Below are 20,907 nucleotides of genomic sequence, written 5' to 3' on the forward strand. Positions count from 1 at the left end.
ATCGGAGATCTGCATGGCCTACCATACAGGGCCTCATATGGTGCCATGCCAATACTGGAGTGATAACTGTTGTTGTAGGAGAACTCAATCAACGGCAGATGATCCTCCCAGCTTCCCTTGAAGTCCAACACACAGGCTCTCAACATATCCTCCAACACCTGATTCACTCGCTCAGTCTGCCCGTCAGTCTGAGGGTGAAATGCCGTACTCATATCTAAATCAGTTCCCATGGCCTTTTGGAAACCGCTCCAAAATTTTGAAGTAAATCGAGCATCACGGTCAGAAACAATTGATATGGGCACTCCGTGAAGTCTCACGATCGCCCCGATGTAAAGCTCGCACAACGTGTAAACTGAATATGTCATTGACACCGGAAGAAAGTGCGCCAACTTCGTCAAACGATCCACGATCACCCACACTGCATCATGACTTCGTTTGGACCTAGGCAGTCCAGTAACAAAATCCATCGAGATCTGCTCCCACTTCCATACGGGAATAGGTAATGGCTTCAACATACCTGCAGGTCTCTGATGCTCAGCCTTCACACGTTGGCAAGTAAAACACTTGGAAACATACTTGATGTGCTCATATTTTCCTATATTTCTTTGCCTCTTAATCTTAGTATTTATGCTTAGTCCTCCTTATTTCGAGTCATTTATGTTGTTATAGTGTTTTTATAGGTTTGTCTCATAAAGAGAAGAAAAGAAGTTAAAATGAGCTAACTAGGATTAAAAGACGCCCAGGTCCCAGAATCTGTCTGTGCAGAACATACAACTTCTCCGAATTACTGGGAGTTACTCAGATCGAATCAGACAATGAGCCTTATATCATTGGAAAGTTACGGATGTCTACTTTCTGTAGAATTTTACGGATCTCGATTTCGATACTTTTGGAGAAAGTTATGATTATTTGAGTGAAGATAGGTCGGACAGGAAATCTGCTCGGGAATTTACAAACATTCGTGGAGAACTCAAGTTCCGTGACACAAGATGGTCAATCCTAATGTTTCAAGGAAGTTAATTCAGATGAGGATTCAATGAGGAACTTATTCCTACTTTTACAAGAGATATTTCAAGCTTTTCCCATTCCAAATGAAGAAAGGAATCTAAATCCAAGTTTTACAAGGAAACATGAAGCCAAAAATGAGCAGAAATCTTCCCTACATAAGGGAGCACGAATTTACATGAGAAGAGAGTCTCGGAGCACAATGTAGACGCCTAAGGAGCGGAGACGACTCATCCATCTTTCCCTTCTTTTCCCCTTCCATTCTTTTTATGTTTTTCCTATGTTTTACGTAGTTATATTTTGTTAAACCTTTTCTAGGGTTAGGATGATGCACTATCATGATTGTTTATGTACTTTGATATTTTATTGATGGATTTATAGTTTCTTTATGATGAATGCTTAATCACTATTTGAATTGATGCTTTATGTTTAAGTTCTTTGATTGATCACCTTAGGGCTTTGCATATAGTAATTGGAAGACAAATTTGAAGCAGAGATGCAATATAATTTGATTAGCTTCTTGTGATTAAGTGTGGTAAATTACATTATTACTTGAGAAAGACTAATGGTTTGCTTGATTCCCTTGTTTTCTAAAGCGTAATGAGTCTTGCATGTTAAATTTATACCTGAGAAGGATAAACTGCATAGTTAGGATATAAGATCTTTACCCGAGAGGGAGAGCATCATACACTTAAGGAAAACTATGGTCTAGAGTACCTGAGAAGGACTTAGATACGGGAATTATCATCTAGAGAAACAAAAGAATCTGTTAATTGCATTGAAACATAAATAGGATTGTTAGCGATTGATTCTGAAACCCTAGGTTTTATCATTATTTGTTTGTTTCTTTCTTTCTTTAATTTTCATATTATTTCTTTATTCAAAAATCCAAAACCATATCTTCTTTAGTTTGATTGCTTATGTGTTTTTGTGTTTGGATTAATTAGGTTAGGATTTAAATTGATTATCAATCCTCAGTTGGAACGACCTCGTACTTGCACACTATACTAACGACGATTCGTGCGCTTGCGAGTTTTAATTAAAATTTCACAACAAGTTTTTGGCGCCGTTGCCGGGGATCGATGGTTGATTTTGATTCTAACTTGAATCACCAATCTGATTTTATATATATATTTTATTTTATTTTATTTTGTTTCTACAATTTTTGGTTTTAAGTTTGCTAAATATTTATCTTTTTGTGTTTCAGGTTCTGTACCTTCTTTTTGACGTAGATTCTGGATATCTTCCTGGAAGTTTTAATAGTCTTATTGCATATCACCGGAAAGCTACACGAGTGTAGTTTCCAACGCACTAAGCAGATCATCATTCTGAGCTGTGAGCTAAAAGATATTTGAGAAATACCGAACAGTACTCAATCTGCGCGGCAATTTTTCTCCGACAACTTGGGCGAGCTTTTTGACTTCAACATCGGCTTTGTGCTATTCTTCACTAAATCCCAGGGAGCTCTAAACTCTTCTCTTTACTTTCTTATTTTTTTTTTTTCACTTATGTCTTTCCCATGCTTTTATGTGCGTTGCATGCTTTAATTCTTTCAACATTGAGAACAATGTTAGATTTAAGTGTGGGGGAAGGGATTTTGATTTTTGTTTCTGTTAGGTTGTTAGTTTTGTGGGTTTATGAAAAAAAAAAAAAAAATTTGTTTTCTTTGTTCTTTTTGCGTCTTTGTTTTTTGTTTTTGTTTTCTTGAGTCTTAAGATGTCTTTCAACAACTATGATGAGTATTTATTTTAGAAATCATGGCTTAAGAGGATCATAAAATTGAGATGATGTTTGACTTTATTCTTTGGTTAGCAAGGATGTATGATTGTCATATGTATGTGTAGTGGATGTGGTTTTGCTTACATATGGTACAGAAAAGAGCATGTTATGATAAGTTTTTGATTCATACATAACCTATGTGAGATATTTGAGCCTATTTGCCTTTTCTTTGTTGAGTGTTAAATGAAAAAAAAAAATATTTATGTCATCTTATTTTTTTTGGCGATGATTTTGTTGATCTCATTATTCTTTCATTTTGATTGATTACTTGCCATAGATTAAGTTTAATGGACTATAGAATGCTAGAATTCACTCTTATACTTGTTGAGACTTTTATCAATACATACTTGGACCTTGGAAAGGATAAAGACATCCTAGGAAATTATCACCATTGACAAATAAGCCTGTGTCCCTATTTGTGTGCACAAGATGTGCAACCCCCATAGATAAACCCCCTTGAGCCTACATTGAGCCTTTTCTTTCATCACCCTCATAATCCTTAACCCTTGAACCGTAGTATAGTTATATCTTTATCCTTTGTTCTAAAGACTTAGTGGAGCTAATTTTGAGACATACAAGAGGTTTTTGGAGTCAAGAATGAAGATGGAGAAGAGAAGGAAGTTCAAGTGTGGGGGTAAGACTTGTTCATAGAAAAAAAATGTATGTATATGCCGTGAAAAGAAGAGAAGAAGAAAAAAAAATTGAAAATAATTATATGTGACGGCAAAAGAAAAAAAAAAGATAAGTGTCTATGGATTTTAGTCCCCCCATTGTGGATTTGGAGTTTGCTTTGAAGAGAAGGCCTATTCAAGAAAAATTTGGTATTTGTCCAATTCACAAGTGTTCAAAGGATGTTTAGAATGAAGCATGAGCCTTACATGATGATATTTGGCCCTTTATAAAGACTTTGAAGGAGTCTATGATATTTCTATCTGGTGGAATTTCAAGATTGTCTCTCTACATCAACAAGAGCTCTACTAGATTTTTAGGATACTTTGTGATTTTCCTATCCCTTCGTTTCTATAAACCCTAAGCCTTGGCCCCATTACAACCTTAATTATAAGACCTCTTTGATCCTTGAAAAGAGCAGCCTTTGATCTGTGGAGATGAGTTATAAGAGTTGAACCTATGGCTTGGGTCCATTTGTGCAAGTATTTGGTATCCTTCATGAGATCATACTTGAAAAATATTTTCAGAAAAAGCTTTTTCTTTCTATTATATGTGAGCTATTTGTTTGTCTTATATATTATCTCTCTCACATATAACTTGAGTGAATATATGCTTTTGCATGAGCCGTGAATCTGAGAGAAGAAAGAGGGTAAACCGGTGAGGATTTGAGTCATAACTTGTTTGAAGCATGCTGAGATTAATATCACCAATGTTGCCCCCATGTCCTACATGTTTATATGTTAAGTTATATGTTTATATGTTAAGTTGACACCGGAAGAAAGTGCGCCAACTTCGTCAAACGATCCACGATCACCCACACTGCATCATGACTTCGTTTGGACCTAGGCAGTCCAGTAACAAAATCCATCGAGATCTGCTCCCACTTCCATACGGGAATAGGTAATGGCTTCAACATACCTGCAGGTCTCTGATGCTCAGACTTCACACGTTGGCAAGTAAAACACTTGGAAACATACTCTACCACATCCCTTTTCATTCTATTCCACCAGAATTACCTTCGCAAATCCCGATACATCTTAGTGCTTCCAGGGTGCACAGTATACCGCGATCGATGTCCCTCACGAAGAATCTCTCCCTTGAGGTCAACACGATCCGGAACATACAACCTATGGTTCATCCGCAAACCACCATCCGCTCCCACCGACCACTCCGATGGAACGCCAATGGACGAATCCGCAGCCAACTCTGCCAACTTCGCACGTGAGAACTCATCCTCTGTTTGACCTTGAATGATCCTGGAAATCAGGGTAGGCTGTATTGTGATACTTCCAAGGAAACTCCCATTCTCAACTCCTGCTTGTACAAGGTCAAACTCAGATGCAATCTCCAACATAAGCCACTCCTGAACCATAACAGAAGCAACAATACCTCTGGGCTTCCTACTCAAAGCATCAGCCACCACATTGGCCTTTCCTGGATGATACTCCAAGGTGAAATCACAGTCCTTAATGAGCTCCATCCACCTTCTTTGTCTCATGTTCAACTCCTTCTGAGAGAACAGATACTTCAAACTCTTATGGTCCGTAAAGAGTTCGAACTTTTCCCCATACAAGTAATGCCTCCAAATCTTCAAGGCAAACACAACTGCAGCCAACTCCAAATCATGAGTGGGGTAATTACGCTCATGCACCTTCAACTGTCTAGAGCCATAAGCGACAACACTGCCATGCTGCATCAACACACACCCCAAACCCTGATGAGACCAATCACTGTAGATGACTAAACCTCCACCACTTGTGGGAATAGTCAACACTGGGTCTGTGGTCAATCTTCTCTTCAACTCATTGAATGCTCGCTCACATTCCTCAGTCCACACAAACTGGACATCCTTCCTGGTCAACTTGGTCAAAGCCGAAGCAATACTAGCAAATTCTTCAATGAATCTCCGATAATAACCTGCCAAACCCAGAAAACTACGTACCTCAGTAACCGTAGTGGGTTGGCCCCAGTTCATCACTGCCTCAACCTTAGAAGGATCCACAGAGACTGCATCCTTCGAAACTACGTGACCAAGGAACTTGACCTCCCTTTGCCAAAATTCACACTTCTCGAATTTTGCAAACAATTTCTTTTCTCTCAAAATCTGTAGCACAAAGCGCAGATGCTTATCATGATCCTCCAACGACTTGGAGTAAACCAAAATATCATCCACGAACACCACCACGAACTTATCCAAGTATGGACTGAACATACGGTTCATCAAGTCCATAAAGGCAGCAGGTGCATTGGTTAGACCAAAAGGCATGACAACAAACTCAAAGTGTCCATACCTAGTCCTAAAAGCAGTTTTAGGAATATCCTCATCCTTCACCCTCAACTGGTGATATCCAGATCTCAAATCAATCTTCGAGAATACAGTAGCTTCCCTAAGCTGGTCAAACAAGTCATCAATCCTAGGTAAAGGGTACCTATTCTTGATCGTCACATTGTTCAACTGCCGATAATCCACACACAATTTGCTAGAAGTACAGGTGCACCCCAAGGAGAAGTACTAGGTCTAATGAACCCCTGCTCAAGTAAACCATCAATTTGCTCCTTCAACTCTTTAAGTTCAGTTGGTGCCATCCGAAATGGTGCCATAGATACAGGTGCAGTACCTGGTATCACATCGATAGCAAAATCCACTACCCTCCTTGGAGGTAACCCTGGTATTTCCTGAAATACATCACTGTACTCGGAAACTACATCAATCTCTGCCATAATCGCAGCACAACTCACCAATTCCACATGAGCTAAGAATCCTGCCCTCAAAGCAGTATCTGACCTAAGACACCGATAACGAAACACTGGCTGTCCAGGCATATGAAATGACACTACCATTTCAAAGCAATCAATCATAGCGTGATTTGGCCTCAGCCAATCAACACCCAAAATAACATCATATGTATGATCTGCTAACACAATCAAAGTCGCGGTAAACTCCCTACCACCAATCACAATTGGGCATGCATCACAAAACATACACAACTCAAGGGAAACACCAAGTGGAGAAGTAACACACAAGGGTCTAGCAAGAGGCCTAGGAGTCAATCCTAACATATCAACCACAGAACTAGATATGAAGGAGTGGGACGCTCCCGTATCAAACAACACCCTAGCAAGGAAATCAAATAAGGATAGTGTACCTTCCACTCCGGTATTCTGCCGACCAACAACAAACACCCTCGCATTTGCTTGAGGTAGTTGCCTCTGCTGGTTCCCTTGTCCCCTATCCTGCTGCTGGGTACACTCCCTGGAGAAATGTCCCGTTTGGCCACAAGTAAAGCACGCCAAGTTCTTCTGTTTTGTGCAAGCCTTAGCAGTATGGCCAATCTCCTTGCAGTTGTAGCATCTCAAGGGTGCTCCCTGCCCAACAGGTGCAGCCCTAGCAATCCTAGCAGGTGCAGCCCTAGCTGGCGCCTGCTGATTTGTCCTCTGCCGCTTCTAGAATCCACCTTGATTCCTAGATGCCTTACTGCTCCCCGCAGTTGCCTTTCCCTTCCTTTGGAAATCCCTCTCGGCCGATTCCTGTTCCTGGAAAGTCAAGTTTTCCTGCTCAATGGTCATAGCCTTAGCGAAAATAAGCTCCACAGTCTTCAATTCCAGAACAGCGACATCGCGCCGGATCGAAGCATTCAGTCCCCACTGAAACTTCATAACTAAGCCCTTAGCATCCATCTGCCTCACAAAGCGATACAACCTTGAGAACTCAACCTCATACTCCCTCACACTCTTAGTCCCTTGGACTAACGAGATGAATTCCCTTTCCATCTGCTCCCTCACTGAAGGCGGAAAGTACTTCTTCCTGAACAGTTCCACAAAACCGTTCCAGGTCATGGTGGACACATCCATCACTCTCTGTGTGCCATTCCACCACACCCGTGCATCGCCCTGGAGCATAAAGGCATGGCAATCTTCCTCTTCTCAACGTCGTCGCAGACGACCATCTCGAAGTAGGTCTTCATGTTCTCAATCCATTGATCTGCCAACATGTGATCCGTACCTCCCTGCCTCGAAATCTCCTTTGCCAACTTTGACAAACGAGTGGGATCTACAACATTCGCAACCTCCACAACAGGTGGAACAGGCAGCTCAACATTCGATACCTCGACCTCATTCTCGAATATCTCCTCAACAGGTGGAGGAATCCTGCCCCTACCTCGGGCTCCACCCCTGCCTCTAGGTCTACCTCGACCCCTAGCTCAGCCTCCTCGTGAATCCATCACCTAAGGAGCATAACAACCTGTGATTAATACTTGTACAACTTCCAACTACAAGTATAAGTCAACGTTATGACTAAATCAACCACACACTACGTCAGAAGATACAATTCTATCGCCTACGTAAACAAGAGTTAAATCTAAGAGTCCTCATTCCTCAAAAGATTATAACTCCTAGAAGCTACCTTAAGCTCCTACACTTTGTTCACTGAGCCAAACTACCCTGAAGACTCACATTCCAACACTCACTGCATACCCAATGACTATATCAATACCGAATAGCATCAGATGGGGATCCGCTGCAGACGGGCCATCACTCGAGGAGTATTGACTGTCACCAAATATGCACCTTACGCTCTGATACCAATCTGTCACGCCCCTGATTTTTAACATAAATAAAAATCGATATATAATCTCATAATTATACATGCGTGATTGTTCAGTCATCAATATCAAAAACCTGGAAACTTTTTCCCTTAAACTACCCACATATTGATGCCCTGAACCCATTATGTCAATATTGACTCGCTCCTCAGAGTCATATATTACACAAACTTACGAATTAAATTGTCATCACAAAATAAAACGTAAATGCTCCTCAGAGCTTACTACAACGGAAGTCCAAATAACGGTAAAGTCACAAAATTGGCTTCCTATCGTTTAGCTGCAAGTATGCAACCCCAACTTCAGCCACGATTATCCTGACCTGCAGGATTAACCCCTACACCGTTTGAATGGTGCACCGGGTTATCACACAACGAACCCGGTAAGCTTTTGCAAGCCCGTATGAGTAACTCAAAACAACTCACACCAAAATAACGGGATGAACCCCGTACGTTTCAATTGAGAAACCAATCACATTTTATTCTCCTATAGCACGAAATAAGGAGAACAACTCACACATTAATTCTATCAATATAACATAGAAAGCAACTCACACCTTGATTTCTATCAATCGTACCAAATCGTACCAAATCGTTAATAAGGAAGCAACTCACATGCACCTTGTTCCCTAAAAACATGTAATGTAATGAGTTATCAATAACCAATTCCCGTTACCCCATGAATTACCTATATGGCAGACAGACTAGAGCTCTAACTGAAACGTAACCACTCGTCCGGCCAAAGACGTGATTACCTGATAATAGCCCAAGGTCATAGACCTTCGTTCCTCGGGCTGCACAGTCCCTTGGAGCAAATCATTATGTAGTCGCGCTGGACTCAAAATCATTACACAAATCTCAACGCTTTTGAAAACAATCGAAATCAACATTTCCATAATCATTGTTTTCCGAAAAGCCACAAAACAATAAAAAGCATCATTTCATGCATATTGTTTTCACATACAAATCTCAACGCTTTTCAAAACAAATCAAATCAACAATTCTAAATCATTTGTTTTCCAAAAGCCACAATCCAAAACAATAAAACGCATCATTCATGCCTATTGTTTTCCACAATCCACAAACCACCAAAACATATATATTTCACGTAAATATATATATATATATGTAGTCATCCGCTCAGGAATGCCTACTAATACCAACTATAGTTTGTAGTTACTAAATAACTCTCAAAATAAAGGTATTCCGTTCGTAAATGAACCTTGTGAGAATACTCACCTCGAAACTCCCGCTGCGTCTTCAACCAAGAACAAAGCAGCCAATTCACAAAATAACCGTCCAAAATACTTCGTCAAGTACCTAATCACATACGGTTTCCACTTAGTAACAATTCACAAACGATTTAAGTCCAAAACCCTTGTTTTGAACTAAAATCCCCAAAGTGGCGCCAATCGAGGAAAAACCACATCCGAGACCTCCCAAAGTCTCAGGAATACGTCCACGATTGATATGACCAAACCACAAGTCGATCGGATGCTCGAATCCTCACGGATTAAATAAATCAACCGGTATGAAACCGTAAAAATCATAACAATTTCATACGAACTCCAAAATATGCGTATTATATATGAAAACGCTCGTATCGACGAGCAGAAGACATATAATACCATAAACAGTCCCATACATGGCCGGAACACCGCCACAGGCAGTGGCGCACCGCCGCCGGCCAAAACTCAATATTTCACAAAACTCCCAACATCAAAGTTCTTCATCTAAGCATGCTTGTGAACTTTTATAACTAGCTCGAAGTCAGAAAACAAGCATAAAGGGTCGAAAACTACCTCACAAGCCGTGACCAGTAATCCAAACTGAGTTGAACCAAGTTTTACGTGAATCGATCCAAACAACCACCAAGGATCGATCAAGGAGGCTGCTCTGAGTTGCCCAAGCCCAGCTAGAAGCCCCGCCGACGTCGGAACATGGATTTCTGACCGGGTCCGAAATCCTCAAACTGCACCGCCTTGCAGCGCTGCCGTGGAGGAGAATCGGCGCTAGAGGACACCAGAGGGACGACCAGACGGAGGAGACGATCCCATCTGGAAAGTTTCGTCGCCGGAGACCGCCGCAGTTCGTCGGAAAAGCCGGGTCGGGTCGGCCGGGTCCGGGTCGGGTCAGTCGAATTACTTCGATAGTGAAGGTGTCGACCGAGAGAGAAAGGAGAGAGAAAAATGGCTTCCGGAAAAAGGAAAGTGGGAATTATGAAAATAATTTCTGATTTTCCATATTTATACTAAAACGGAAACTTCTTCCGATAGCCATAACTTTCACATACGAACTCCGATTGATGCGTTCCGCATGTCCACGAACTCGTATTGATGCGCTCTACAACTTTCGTAAAGAAAGTTTCGCAGAATCCTAACATATAAAAAGTCAAACTTCACACGACCCCCTAAACTGTGAAATTCAAATATTTATACGTACGAAAACCGTTCCACCTCACATACAACTTACGAATAAAGCACAATACCAAATATTCGTACAATTGGTCCATTATTAACTACTAAAATTAAATAACAGAAAATCCAGGTCATCACAATATATATATATATATATATATATATATATATATATATATATATATATATATATATATATATAGCAAGTGCACTGGTTTCACCTTGACTGGTCATAGTCAAGAAAAATCCTATGTGGTGACCTTGCTCTCAATTTCCCTACTTGCACCGTTGGTTTTTTGACCGGGCAAAACCAACTCTATCTTGACTACAGCCAAGAAAATAGTCATACCCATGACATTTTCCTTGCCCAGCCAAGGCTTGTGCCAGCTCGACCCACACCCAAACGTGGGTGACAGGAGGAGGAGAGAGAAGAGGTCAGGCGACCTCGGGGGCAGCAGCAGCAGAAACTGAAGCAGCAACAGCAAGCATAACCGCCTGGGGTTGCTTCGATCTCCACCTGGGGGCAGCGTCTGGGCGGGCTGAGGCGACCTCGGGGGGGGGGGGGGGGGGGGCCGGGTCCTTGGCCGGAGGACGGAGAAAAATCCGGGTCGGGTCGGACCTTCGTCTGGTGCAGCTGCGAGAGAGAGAACCGGAGGGGGGCAAATGAAAAACTGAAAATTTAAGATCCTTTTAAACAAAATAGAATTTTTTTTTTTTTTTGCTATTTATGGAAAATTTTCAGATTTCAAAAATTCATAATAAATTCATACGAACTCCGAATATTGCGTTCCACGTATGCACGAGATCGTATCGACGATCTCTATAACTTTCATGAAGGAAGTTTTCCCAAATTATGTATGTGTAAAAAGTCGATTTTCGAGACCCCCTAAAATTATATAATAATGAACAGTGTTGACCGGGCAAGAAAAACAACGGGTGTAAACCCATGTCCAGTGGCAGTGAATAGTAACTTGACTGGTCGAATTCTTGACTTCTCGACTTTGTCTTTTCTTGACTACGGGTGCACTTGCTCTAACAGATTGGCAGTCCGTTACCACATTATATTATCGGGCGAAATAAATGGACTTCAAGTGGGCCGGGCTGAGTTGCCAGGCCTAGAAGAAACTAAAGATTGTGAATAGACTCCATCATTTCATTTGTATTGGGAGCTAGAGCCTTATTTTCCTTGGGTCAAATGATTTGGAAATTCAAGGAATTAATATTTAATTGACAAGGTGTTGTTATAATCTTGCAGGTACTATACCACATGAGATTGGTGATCTCCCAAATTTGGAGAAATTGAACCTTGGTGTTAATAATCTCAACGGCCTCATCCCATCCTCAGTCTTCAATATGTCCACACTAACATGGATCTCGCTTTTTTCCAATCAACTCTCAGGTAGTCTCCCTGTAAACATAGGCCTTGGGCTTCCAAACCTACAAGAGTTGTATCTAGGAGGAAATAAGCTGGGCGGAGTAATTCCCAAATCCATCTCCAATGTTTCGCAGCTCACAATCCTATACATGGTCAACAACAGTTTGAGAGGTACCTGTAATTCCGACTCTGTTTCGATCAATATTCATTCTATATTGTTCATATCATGATTTATTAATATTTTATAAAATGCCTGATTTTATTTATTTATTTCATAAGTATATGAACAGATCATAATGTCTATGAAAAAAAAAACAACAAAAAATGAAGGAAAAAGCAGATAGCATGAAGAAACCAAAGATTGTGAATAGACTCCATTATTTCATTTGTAATGGGAGCTTGAGCCTTATTTACCTTGGTTCAAATGATTTGGAAATTCAAAGAATTAGTATTTAATTGACAAGGTGTTGTTATAATTCTTGCAGGTACTATACCGCATGAGATTGGTGATCTCCCAAATTTGGAGAAATTGAACCTTGGTGTTAATAATCTCAACGGCCTCATCCCATCCTCAGTCTTCAATATGTCCACAATAACAACGATCTCGCTTATTTCCAATCAACTCTCAGGTAGTCTCCCTGTAAACATAGGCCTTGGGCTTCCAAACCTACAAGAGTTGTATCTAGGAGGCAATAAGCTAAGCGGAGTAATACCCAAATCCATTTCCAATGCTTCGCATCTCACATTCCTAGACATGGACGGCAACTCATTTTCTGGCTCTATTCCTAGCACGCTGTGTACCTTAACAAAACTTCAAATGCTTAGATTAGATTGGAACAATTTGACGATCGATTCTTCTACTGAAGAAGTTGATATGCTATCTTGTTTGGCCAATCTTAGAAATTTGACAAAATTAGATCTCAGTAGAAATCCGTTAAATGCAAACCTTCCCATTTCCTTTAGGAATCTGTCTACATCACTTCAAAATGTTAGATTAGCTAGCTGTAACATGAGAGGTAATATTCCCAATGATATGGGCAATTTGAGCAGCTTGATCGACCTACACTTGGGAAACAATCAATTGAGTGGACCAATACCAACCTTCATGGGAGGACTACAGAATCTCCAAGTTTTGCAATTGAATGGTAACAAATTGCGAGGACACATCCCGGATGAACTTTGTCAGCTAGAAAACCTAAATGGATTATTTTTGGGTGGTAATCAACTTACGGGTTCTATACCTTCATGCTTGGGCAATTTAACCAAAGCACTAAGATTTCTATCTTTAAGTTTCAATCTGTTGAATTCCACAATACCATCTACCTTGTGGGGACTCTCTGATATCTTGAATTTAGACTTGTCATCCAATTCCCTAACTGGACGTCTCTCAGATCGTATTGATAATTTGAAGGTTGCGGCGGTCATAGACTTATCAAACAACCAATTATCCGGTAGCATACCAGGCACCATTGGGGGTCTCCAAGCATTGATTTGGCTTTTCTTGAAAAATAATGGTTTTGAAGGCCCAATTCCTGGTTCATTTGGCGAATTGCTAAGCTTGGAAAGCTGTGATCTATCCAAGAACAATTTGTCAGGAATAATTCCAAAGTCTCTTGAAGCCCTCTTATATCTCCGGTATCTAAATCTGTCTTTCAACAAACTCCAAGGAGAAATTCCAACTGGTGGAACTTTCCTGAACCTCTCTGCCCAATCATTTTTATCAAATGAAGGACTATGTGGTGCACCACGATTTCATGTCCCGCCATGCAAAAGGAAAAGTGATAGATCTATACTCATGCGGTTGAAATATATTGTTCCAGGGATCATATCAGCACTAGTACTCCTAGTGTCGCTTGTATTAATTTTGATCATACGCAGAAAAAGAAAGGCGGAAGTCGCAAGTGAGACTACCTTGTCACCTCAACTTCAAGAGACTACCTTGTTACCTCAACTTCAGTGGAGAAGAGTAGCATACCAAGAACTTCTAAGAGCGACCAATCGATTTGATGAATGCAACCTACTTGGCATTGGGGCTTTTGGCACAGTGTACAGAGGAACACTTTCAGATGGGATAAATGTTGCCATAAAGGTTTTTAAGCTAGAGTTGGAAAGGGCATTTTCAAGTTTTGAGCGTGAATGTGAAGTCCTAAGCAACATTTGTCACCGAAATCTTATCAAAGTCATCAGTTGCTGCAGTCAAATTGATTTCAAGGCCATCGTATTGAATTACATGCCTAATGGGAGCCTCGAGAAGTGGTTGTACTCTCCCAACTTTTCTCTGAACATCCTGCAGAGGTTGAACATAATGATAGATGTTGCATCGGCAGTGCAGTACCTTCATCACGGTTATGATACACCTATTGTCCATTGTGATTTGAAGCCAAGCAACATACTACTAGATGATGATATGGTCGCATATGTTTCTGATTTTGGCATTGCAAAAGTCTTGGGTGGAGAAGATTCCATGACTCAAACCCTGACCTTAGCCACAATTGGGTATATGGCTCCAGGTGATGTATTTTTTCTAGTTTATAACTTTATTATTCTTTCAATTTTGTATCTGTTGTCCTTTATTCAACGAATTTGTTTTAATTTTTTTTGCCTTTTTCCAATTATATGTATGCAGAGTATGGACTGGAAGGAATAGTCACCAGAAGAGGGGATGTGCACAGTTTTGGTATTCTGCTTTTGGAAACATTCACAAAGAGGAGGCCAACAGATGAGATGTTTGATGGGGAAATGAGTCTAAAGCAATGGGTTGAAAATGCATTATTTGCAGATGCAATAGTTGAAGTTATTGATACCAGTCTACTTGGGATTGAGGAAGATCATGCTTTTGTTAGCAAGAGGGAGTGTATATCATCCATTATGAGATTAGCTCTTGCTTGTTGTGTAGAATCACCGGAACAGAGGATAAATATGCAAGAGGCTCTAGCAACTTTGGACAAAATCAAGATCAAGTTTTTGATGGATGCCTCAGGAGGTGTGGTGAAGAACCATCATCTAATTGATGTATTGCATGTATGACTGTGTGACTCTGCTGCTTGAGGTCATCAGCTGTTATTCAACAGTAACTTGGTACTTCCATCTAGCTAGCTATTTTTATTCTGTAGTCTGTAATTTGTGTTGAAGGATATTGACACTTAGTGTGCCTAGTCAAACTAGGATAAGTTCTATAGTTGTAATAGGAGAGGTTTCCTACTCCAAGTTAGATAAGGAATCCTTGTACTCTTAGATTATGCACTTGTAATCCCTATATATAGGGCTCCTATTCTCTATAATGAAATACACTTCTCTCATCAATCTCTCTCAATACCAATATACTTAAACACAATATACTTAAACACGTTATCAGCACGACTCTAGCCACAAAGCAAAAGCCAAAACCCGAAAAGAAATCCCTATCACCAAAACTGCCGCAGCTCCTAGCCCGTGCTAGCCACCGCTGCAGCCCCTGCTGCCCCGCACGCCTCCGCAGCCCCTGCTGCCCCGCGTGCACCTCTGCAGCCCCTGCTGCCCCGAGCACACCTGCCCCCGCAGCCCCTACGCACACCTGCGTTCGCTGCTGCCTTGCCCGCACCGACTGCTGCCCCGCAACCGGCCTGCCTACTTCGCGCCCGTAGCCCCTGCACCCCCTGCTGCCCCTGCAGCACACCTGCAACTCGCTGCCACTGCAGCCCCTGCTGCCGCGCACCACTGCACACCTTTACTCGACTCGCTTCGTTCCATCACGCCTGCATCGACACGCGCGTGATCCAAAAACCAAAAAGTAAGTATTCAAAAGAGTAAGTTTTGAAGTTCCTAAAATTTGAAATTTGAATATTTCTTCTTTTTCTCGGGGACTTAAAAACCTCCCTTCTTCTTCATCCCACCTTTCATAGAACGTGGGTTCGATTCAAAGCGGAATCGTGGGGATTCGCGCTATAAACGAACTAAGAGTGTTCGTAAAGACTTCGGACTAAGAGCGTCCGCAAGCATCGATTTATGACCTTATAAACATCATTGTTTCGGTCTAATCCAATTTTCTTGGAAATCGATTTCTTGGTAGCATAGCTCGGAAATCTTAATATTTAGTTGTCGTGGAAGTTTTAACTCCGAAACTAATATATTCCTTCTTCTTATTTCAGGATGTCGAAACTTGACTTTCCTGCACTTACCTCAACTGGCTCGGAATATCATAGTTGGGCCACGGATGTTGAGCACCATCTCACTTCAAAAGGGATCCTACCCTTAATTCAAGCTCCTAATCCTACTCTCATATTTGAGCGTACGGCTACGAACAATGCCACCGCCCTCATCTTGATGAGGCGCCACATGGATAAATCACTCCGATTGGAGTACATGGCAATCAAGGATGCTAGAGAATTATGGGTCGCGCTAGAAGAGCGATTTGGTAATATCAAGGATACCCTCCTCCCTGACTTGAAAGTTCAATGGGGCAATCTACGATTCGCCGACTTCAAGTCTGTAGCTGAATATAATTCAGAAGTTCTACGCCTCAAAACCATGTTGGGGTTCTGTGGACAACCCGTCACAGAGCAAGAACTAATTGAGAAAACTCTCTCCACCTTCCCCGTCTCAGCAATTTTGCTCTCAAAGCAATATCGAACGGAATTCGATACTAGACGGATCACGAGATTTCATCAGCTCATTACTATTATGTCTGTAGCTGAAAAGCATGATAATATCCTCGTGAAGAATTATAATTCAAGGCCTATCGGAACTAAGAGCGCTCATGAGGCGAATTATAATAATGCACCCAAAGGAGGGCGCAAGGAGCGGAACCCTAAGAATAAGGGACACAACGGACGTTCTGGTCCATATAACCGCCCTACAAAGGAAGGTACTCGTCAGAATGAAGGACGATCACGTGGCAATACATGGCAACGTGGGAGAGGAGGCCGTGGGGCTCCAGGACATGGAGGAACCACCCAGGGCCGTGGGAATGGCGCCAACTCCTATGGGGGACGCCACCCAAGTGCAAACAATGCACCTCAATTAAAGGGAGGAAATCACAATGACATGTGTCATCGATGTGGATCTAGTGAGCACTGGTTCAAACAATGCAAAGCAAGCAAACAATTGGCTGCGCATTACAAGGCATTTAGAGACTTCAGAGAGCATGAAGCCAATTTTGCCGAAAATATAGAAGAAGATGGTGATGATGCCAACGTCAATCTCACCATAGCGGACTTCAAATCTGACAAAGAATTGCACAAGGATGCTGCAGATTTTGATTAGTATAGTCCTTTACTTTTCCAAGAATTATGTAATGGCAATTATGCCTTAAATCAATAAAATGACTTATTGTATTAACTTTTTCCCTCTAGGCGTACTCAAGAGTACTTTGTGATGTCTAGGCAAGGTTTGATCTGAGAGAACGGTTTTAAAAGTGAGCAACGCTCCACCAAAATCTCGCCTTACCTTACCTGGTCACAACTAAATTGAAATTACCGAACGGATTGAGTGACTACGATTTGTCTACAGTTTGATTTTTATATTGGATTAGATTTTGGTCAAGAAACTTTGATGTAATCATTGGCTATTTTAATAAAGTTTTCGATTTGTTCTATACAATGTCTTGGACATATTTTTAATTCGAACTTTATTATTTTTCAGTATGTTTCCTGGAGAGCTAGAATGCCTCATGGATAGTGCAACTACACATACTATCCTTCGAAATAGACAGCTATTTCTATGGATGACACCATCTCGATCTTCCGTGACTACGATGGCTGGATCATCTCGATTGATCCATGGTCGAGGACCAGCCCAATTTATGTTGCCAAATGGCACGAGTTTAAATGTCACCGAAGCTCTTTATGCTCCTAGGGCAGGAAGAACCCTATTAAGCTTCAAAGATATAAGAGCCAATGGTTTTCATGTGGAAACACATTGTGAGAATGGACAAGAGTTCCTTTGCATCACCTCTAATGACTACGGACATAAACGAGTCTTAGAGAAACTTATGTGTCGCTCTAGTGGGTTGTACGCAACCACTATTCGAGTCATTGAATCCAACCATGTCATGAGAGATGATTTATGGGATTCCGACACATATAGGCTTTGACACGACCGTTTGGGACACCCAGGTCGTGACATGATGATCCGTATATTAAAGACTTCACACGGACATCCCTTTTTCAGAACGAAAGGAAGTAAAACTCGAAATTTGGATCAAGGAGGAGCACCTGCGCCTCACGGCGCCTTCCCCTTTCAAGTCCGGCCACCACTAGCCGGCGCCGCCATCCCCCTGCGGCTCAAGGGTGGCTTTGACGCCCCCTCTGCTCCTCTGACTCGAATTTCTACTTCTAAAGTCCATTGTGACTTCATGGCTCAACCAAACTCCTCATTGGTTGTTTCTAAAGCCCATCATTCGTTCTGCAAAGCCTGCTCTTTAGCAAAGTTAGGATCGAGACCATCCTATGCAAAGGACACCAAAGAAAATATACCATTCTTGCAAAGAATCCAAGGTGATATTTGTGGACCTATTCAACCATCATGCGGACCATTTCGATATTTTATGGTATTGGTTGATGCATCGACACGCTGGTCACATGTCATGCTATTGTCCACAAGGAACGCTGCATTTGCTAAACTCCTAGCACAAATAATTAAGTTAAGGGCTCACCACCCTGATCATCCTATTAGGTCTATAAGATTAGACAATGCTGGAGAGTTTACATCAAAGACTTTTGATGATTATTGCATGTCCATTGGGATTGATGTTGAACATCCTGTTCCTCATGTTCATACCCAAAATGGTCTCGCAGAAGCCACCATTAAACGACTACAAATGGTTGCTCGAGCATTGGTGATGCGCACCAATCTCCCTATTTCTGCTTGGGGCTATGCAATATTGCATGCAGCTGTGCTTATTCGTCTGAGGCCTACTGCCACTCAACCCTTTTCTGCGTCCCAGATGGTGACTGGGTATGAGCCCAATGTCTCACACTTACGCATATTTGGGTGCGCAGTTTATGTGCCAATTGCGCCTCCACAGCGCACCAAAATGGGTCCTCAACGACGATTAGGCGTTTACGTTGGTTATGATTCTCCAACGATTATCCGCTACATAGAACTCTTGACAGGCGATCTCTTTACCGCTAGATTTGCGGATTGTCACTTCGATGAGACAGTCTTCCCGTCGTTAGGGGGAGATAAGAACATCAATGTTCAACAGGAACGACAGGAATTGTCGTGGTCTGTCCCCACTCTGTCTCATCTTGATCCCCGAACCGCACAGTCCGAAATTGAAGTGCGGAGAATCCTCGATCTTCAGAACGTAGCAGAATCGATGCCTGATGCGTTTTCTGATATCGCTAAAGTGACGAGATCACACATACCTGCTACAAACGTGCCTGCAAGGATTGATGTCCCTAAAAGTAGAGGACATGACTCCAACTCAAGAATGCATGAGCATGGCGCCAACGTCCCATCTCTAAATGATGGTGACGTTATGGCTAGGCCCACGGCTCCCGCCAGGAAGCGCGGGAGGCCCATAGGTTCGATGGATTCTCGCCCAAGAAAGAAAGCGAGTTTGGCACAAAATAATCCATTAATCATCGATATAAATAATCCATCTCATGAGAATATTCCGGATTATGGTTATGTCCAAGAGACATCATTGGGGGACGCTCCAATGTCAGAACCAACTCCAGAGAATAGAGAGATCTCCATAAATTACACTAGTGTACATGAGATGATGGATAGAAATTCTATGGCGATTGATGATGCATTTGCATATCATATTGCGAAAGGGATTATAGAATATGATGATATCGAACCTCGCTCTGTTGAAGAATGTCAACGAAGAGCAGATTGGCCTAAATGGAAAGATGCGATCCAGGTTGAATTGGATTCACTAACAAAGAGACAGGTATTTGGGCCTGTAACGCAGACACCCCCAAGTGTAAAGCCTGTTGGCCATAAATGGGTTTTTGTTAGAAAGCGTAATGAGAAAAATGAGGTGGTAAGATATAAAGCCCGCCTTGTGGCGCAAGGTTTCTCACAACGCCCTGGAATCGACTACGAGGAGACATATTCTCCCGTAATGGACGTTATAACGTTCCGCTACCTTGTCAGTTTGGTAGTTTCCGAAAAACTTGACATGCAGCTTATGGATGTGGTTACAGCATATCTCTATGGGGATCTAGATTCAGAGATATATATGAAGGTTCCAGATGGACTTCAATTACCCAAATCAAGTGGCTCTAAACCACGGAGCGCGTTTTCAATAAGATTAAAACGCTCACTATATGGATTAAAACAATCTGGACGGATGTGGTATAACTGTCTAAGTGACTACTTGATTGGTAAGGGATATATTAACAATGAAATATGCCCATGCGTGTTCATTAAAAGAACAAGTTCCGGATTTGCAATCGTAGCAGTTTATGTCGATGACATGAACCTAATTGGAACTCTAGATGAGTTAAAGGAAACTGCTAATTACTTGAAATCCGAATTTGAGATGAAAGATCTTGGGAAAACACGATTTTGTCTCGGTTTAGAACTCGAGCACCGTAGTGATGGGATTTTGATCCATCAGTCTGCATATACTCAGAAGGTCCTAAGGCGCTTTAATGAAGATAAAGCGAAGCCTGCGAGTACTCCCATGATCGGCCGTAGTCTTGAGCCCGGAAAAGATCCGTTTCGTCCAAGGGATGAGGACGAAGAACCCTTAGAGGCCGAAGTGCCCTATTTGAGTGCAATAGGCGCATTATTGTACTTAGCTCAATGCACAAGACCGGATATCTCATTCGCAGTGAACTTGTTAGCTCGACACAGCTCTGCGCCAACACGCCGCCATTGGATTGGTGTAAAGACCATCTTTCGATACCTAAGAGGTACGATTGATATGGGCCTATTCTATCCCTACAGAGAGAAAAGGAATGACGGAAAATTGGGATCGGACCCCAAAAGGCAAAACGCCCCCGTCCATGTTACCGCCGCCGGCGCCGCCGCCGCTCATGGTGGCCGGCGTCCTCCTATCTCCCTCCATCAAAACGACAATGATGTCTTGATGGGTTTTGCTGATGCAGGGTACCTCTCTGACC

The 20,907-nt window shown here is 41.9% G+C and overlaps 1 protein-coding gene across 1 annotated transcript; it reads left to right on the forward strand.

Annotated features, from left to right (window-relative positions):
- Window positions 1-11,553: 11,553 nt before the first annotated feature.
- LOC133731317 (receptor kinase-like protein Xa21) lies at window positions 11,554-14,875 on the forward strand. The gene is made up of 4 exons (XM_062158717.1): window positions 11,554-11,578; window positions 11,729-12,019; window positions 12,334-14,358; window positions 14,475-14,875. Exons 1-4 carry the CDS (start codon window positions 11,554-11,556, stop codon window positions 14,873-14,875), a joined length of 2,742 nt encoding a protein of 913 aa, XP_062014701.1.
- The last annotated feature ends 6,032 nt before the right edge of the window (window positions 14,876-20,907 follow it).

The sequence above is a fragment of the Rosa rugosa genome, chromosome 2 (assembly GCF_958449725.1).
Source record: "Rosa rugosa chromosome 2, drRosRugo1.1, whole genome shotgun sequence".
Classification (NCBI taxonomy): domain Eukaryota; kingdom Viridiplantae; phylum Streptophyta; class Magnoliopsida; order Rosales; family Rosaceae; genus Rosa; species Rosa rugosa.

Excerpts from the sequence above, each read along its gene's own strand:
- LOC133731317 (XM_062158717.1), top strand. The coding sequence starts at position 11,554 with ATGGACTTCAAGTGGGCCGGGCTGA. Across the intron at positions 11,579-11,728 it reads CTTCAAGTGGGCCGGGCTGA|GTACTATACCACATGAGATT; the intron begins GTTGCCAGGCCT and ends ATAATCTTGCAG. Across the intron at positions 12,020-12,333 it reads GGTCAACAACAGTTTGAGAG|GTACTATACCGCATGAGATT; the intron begins GTACCTGTAATT and ends TAATTCTTGCAG.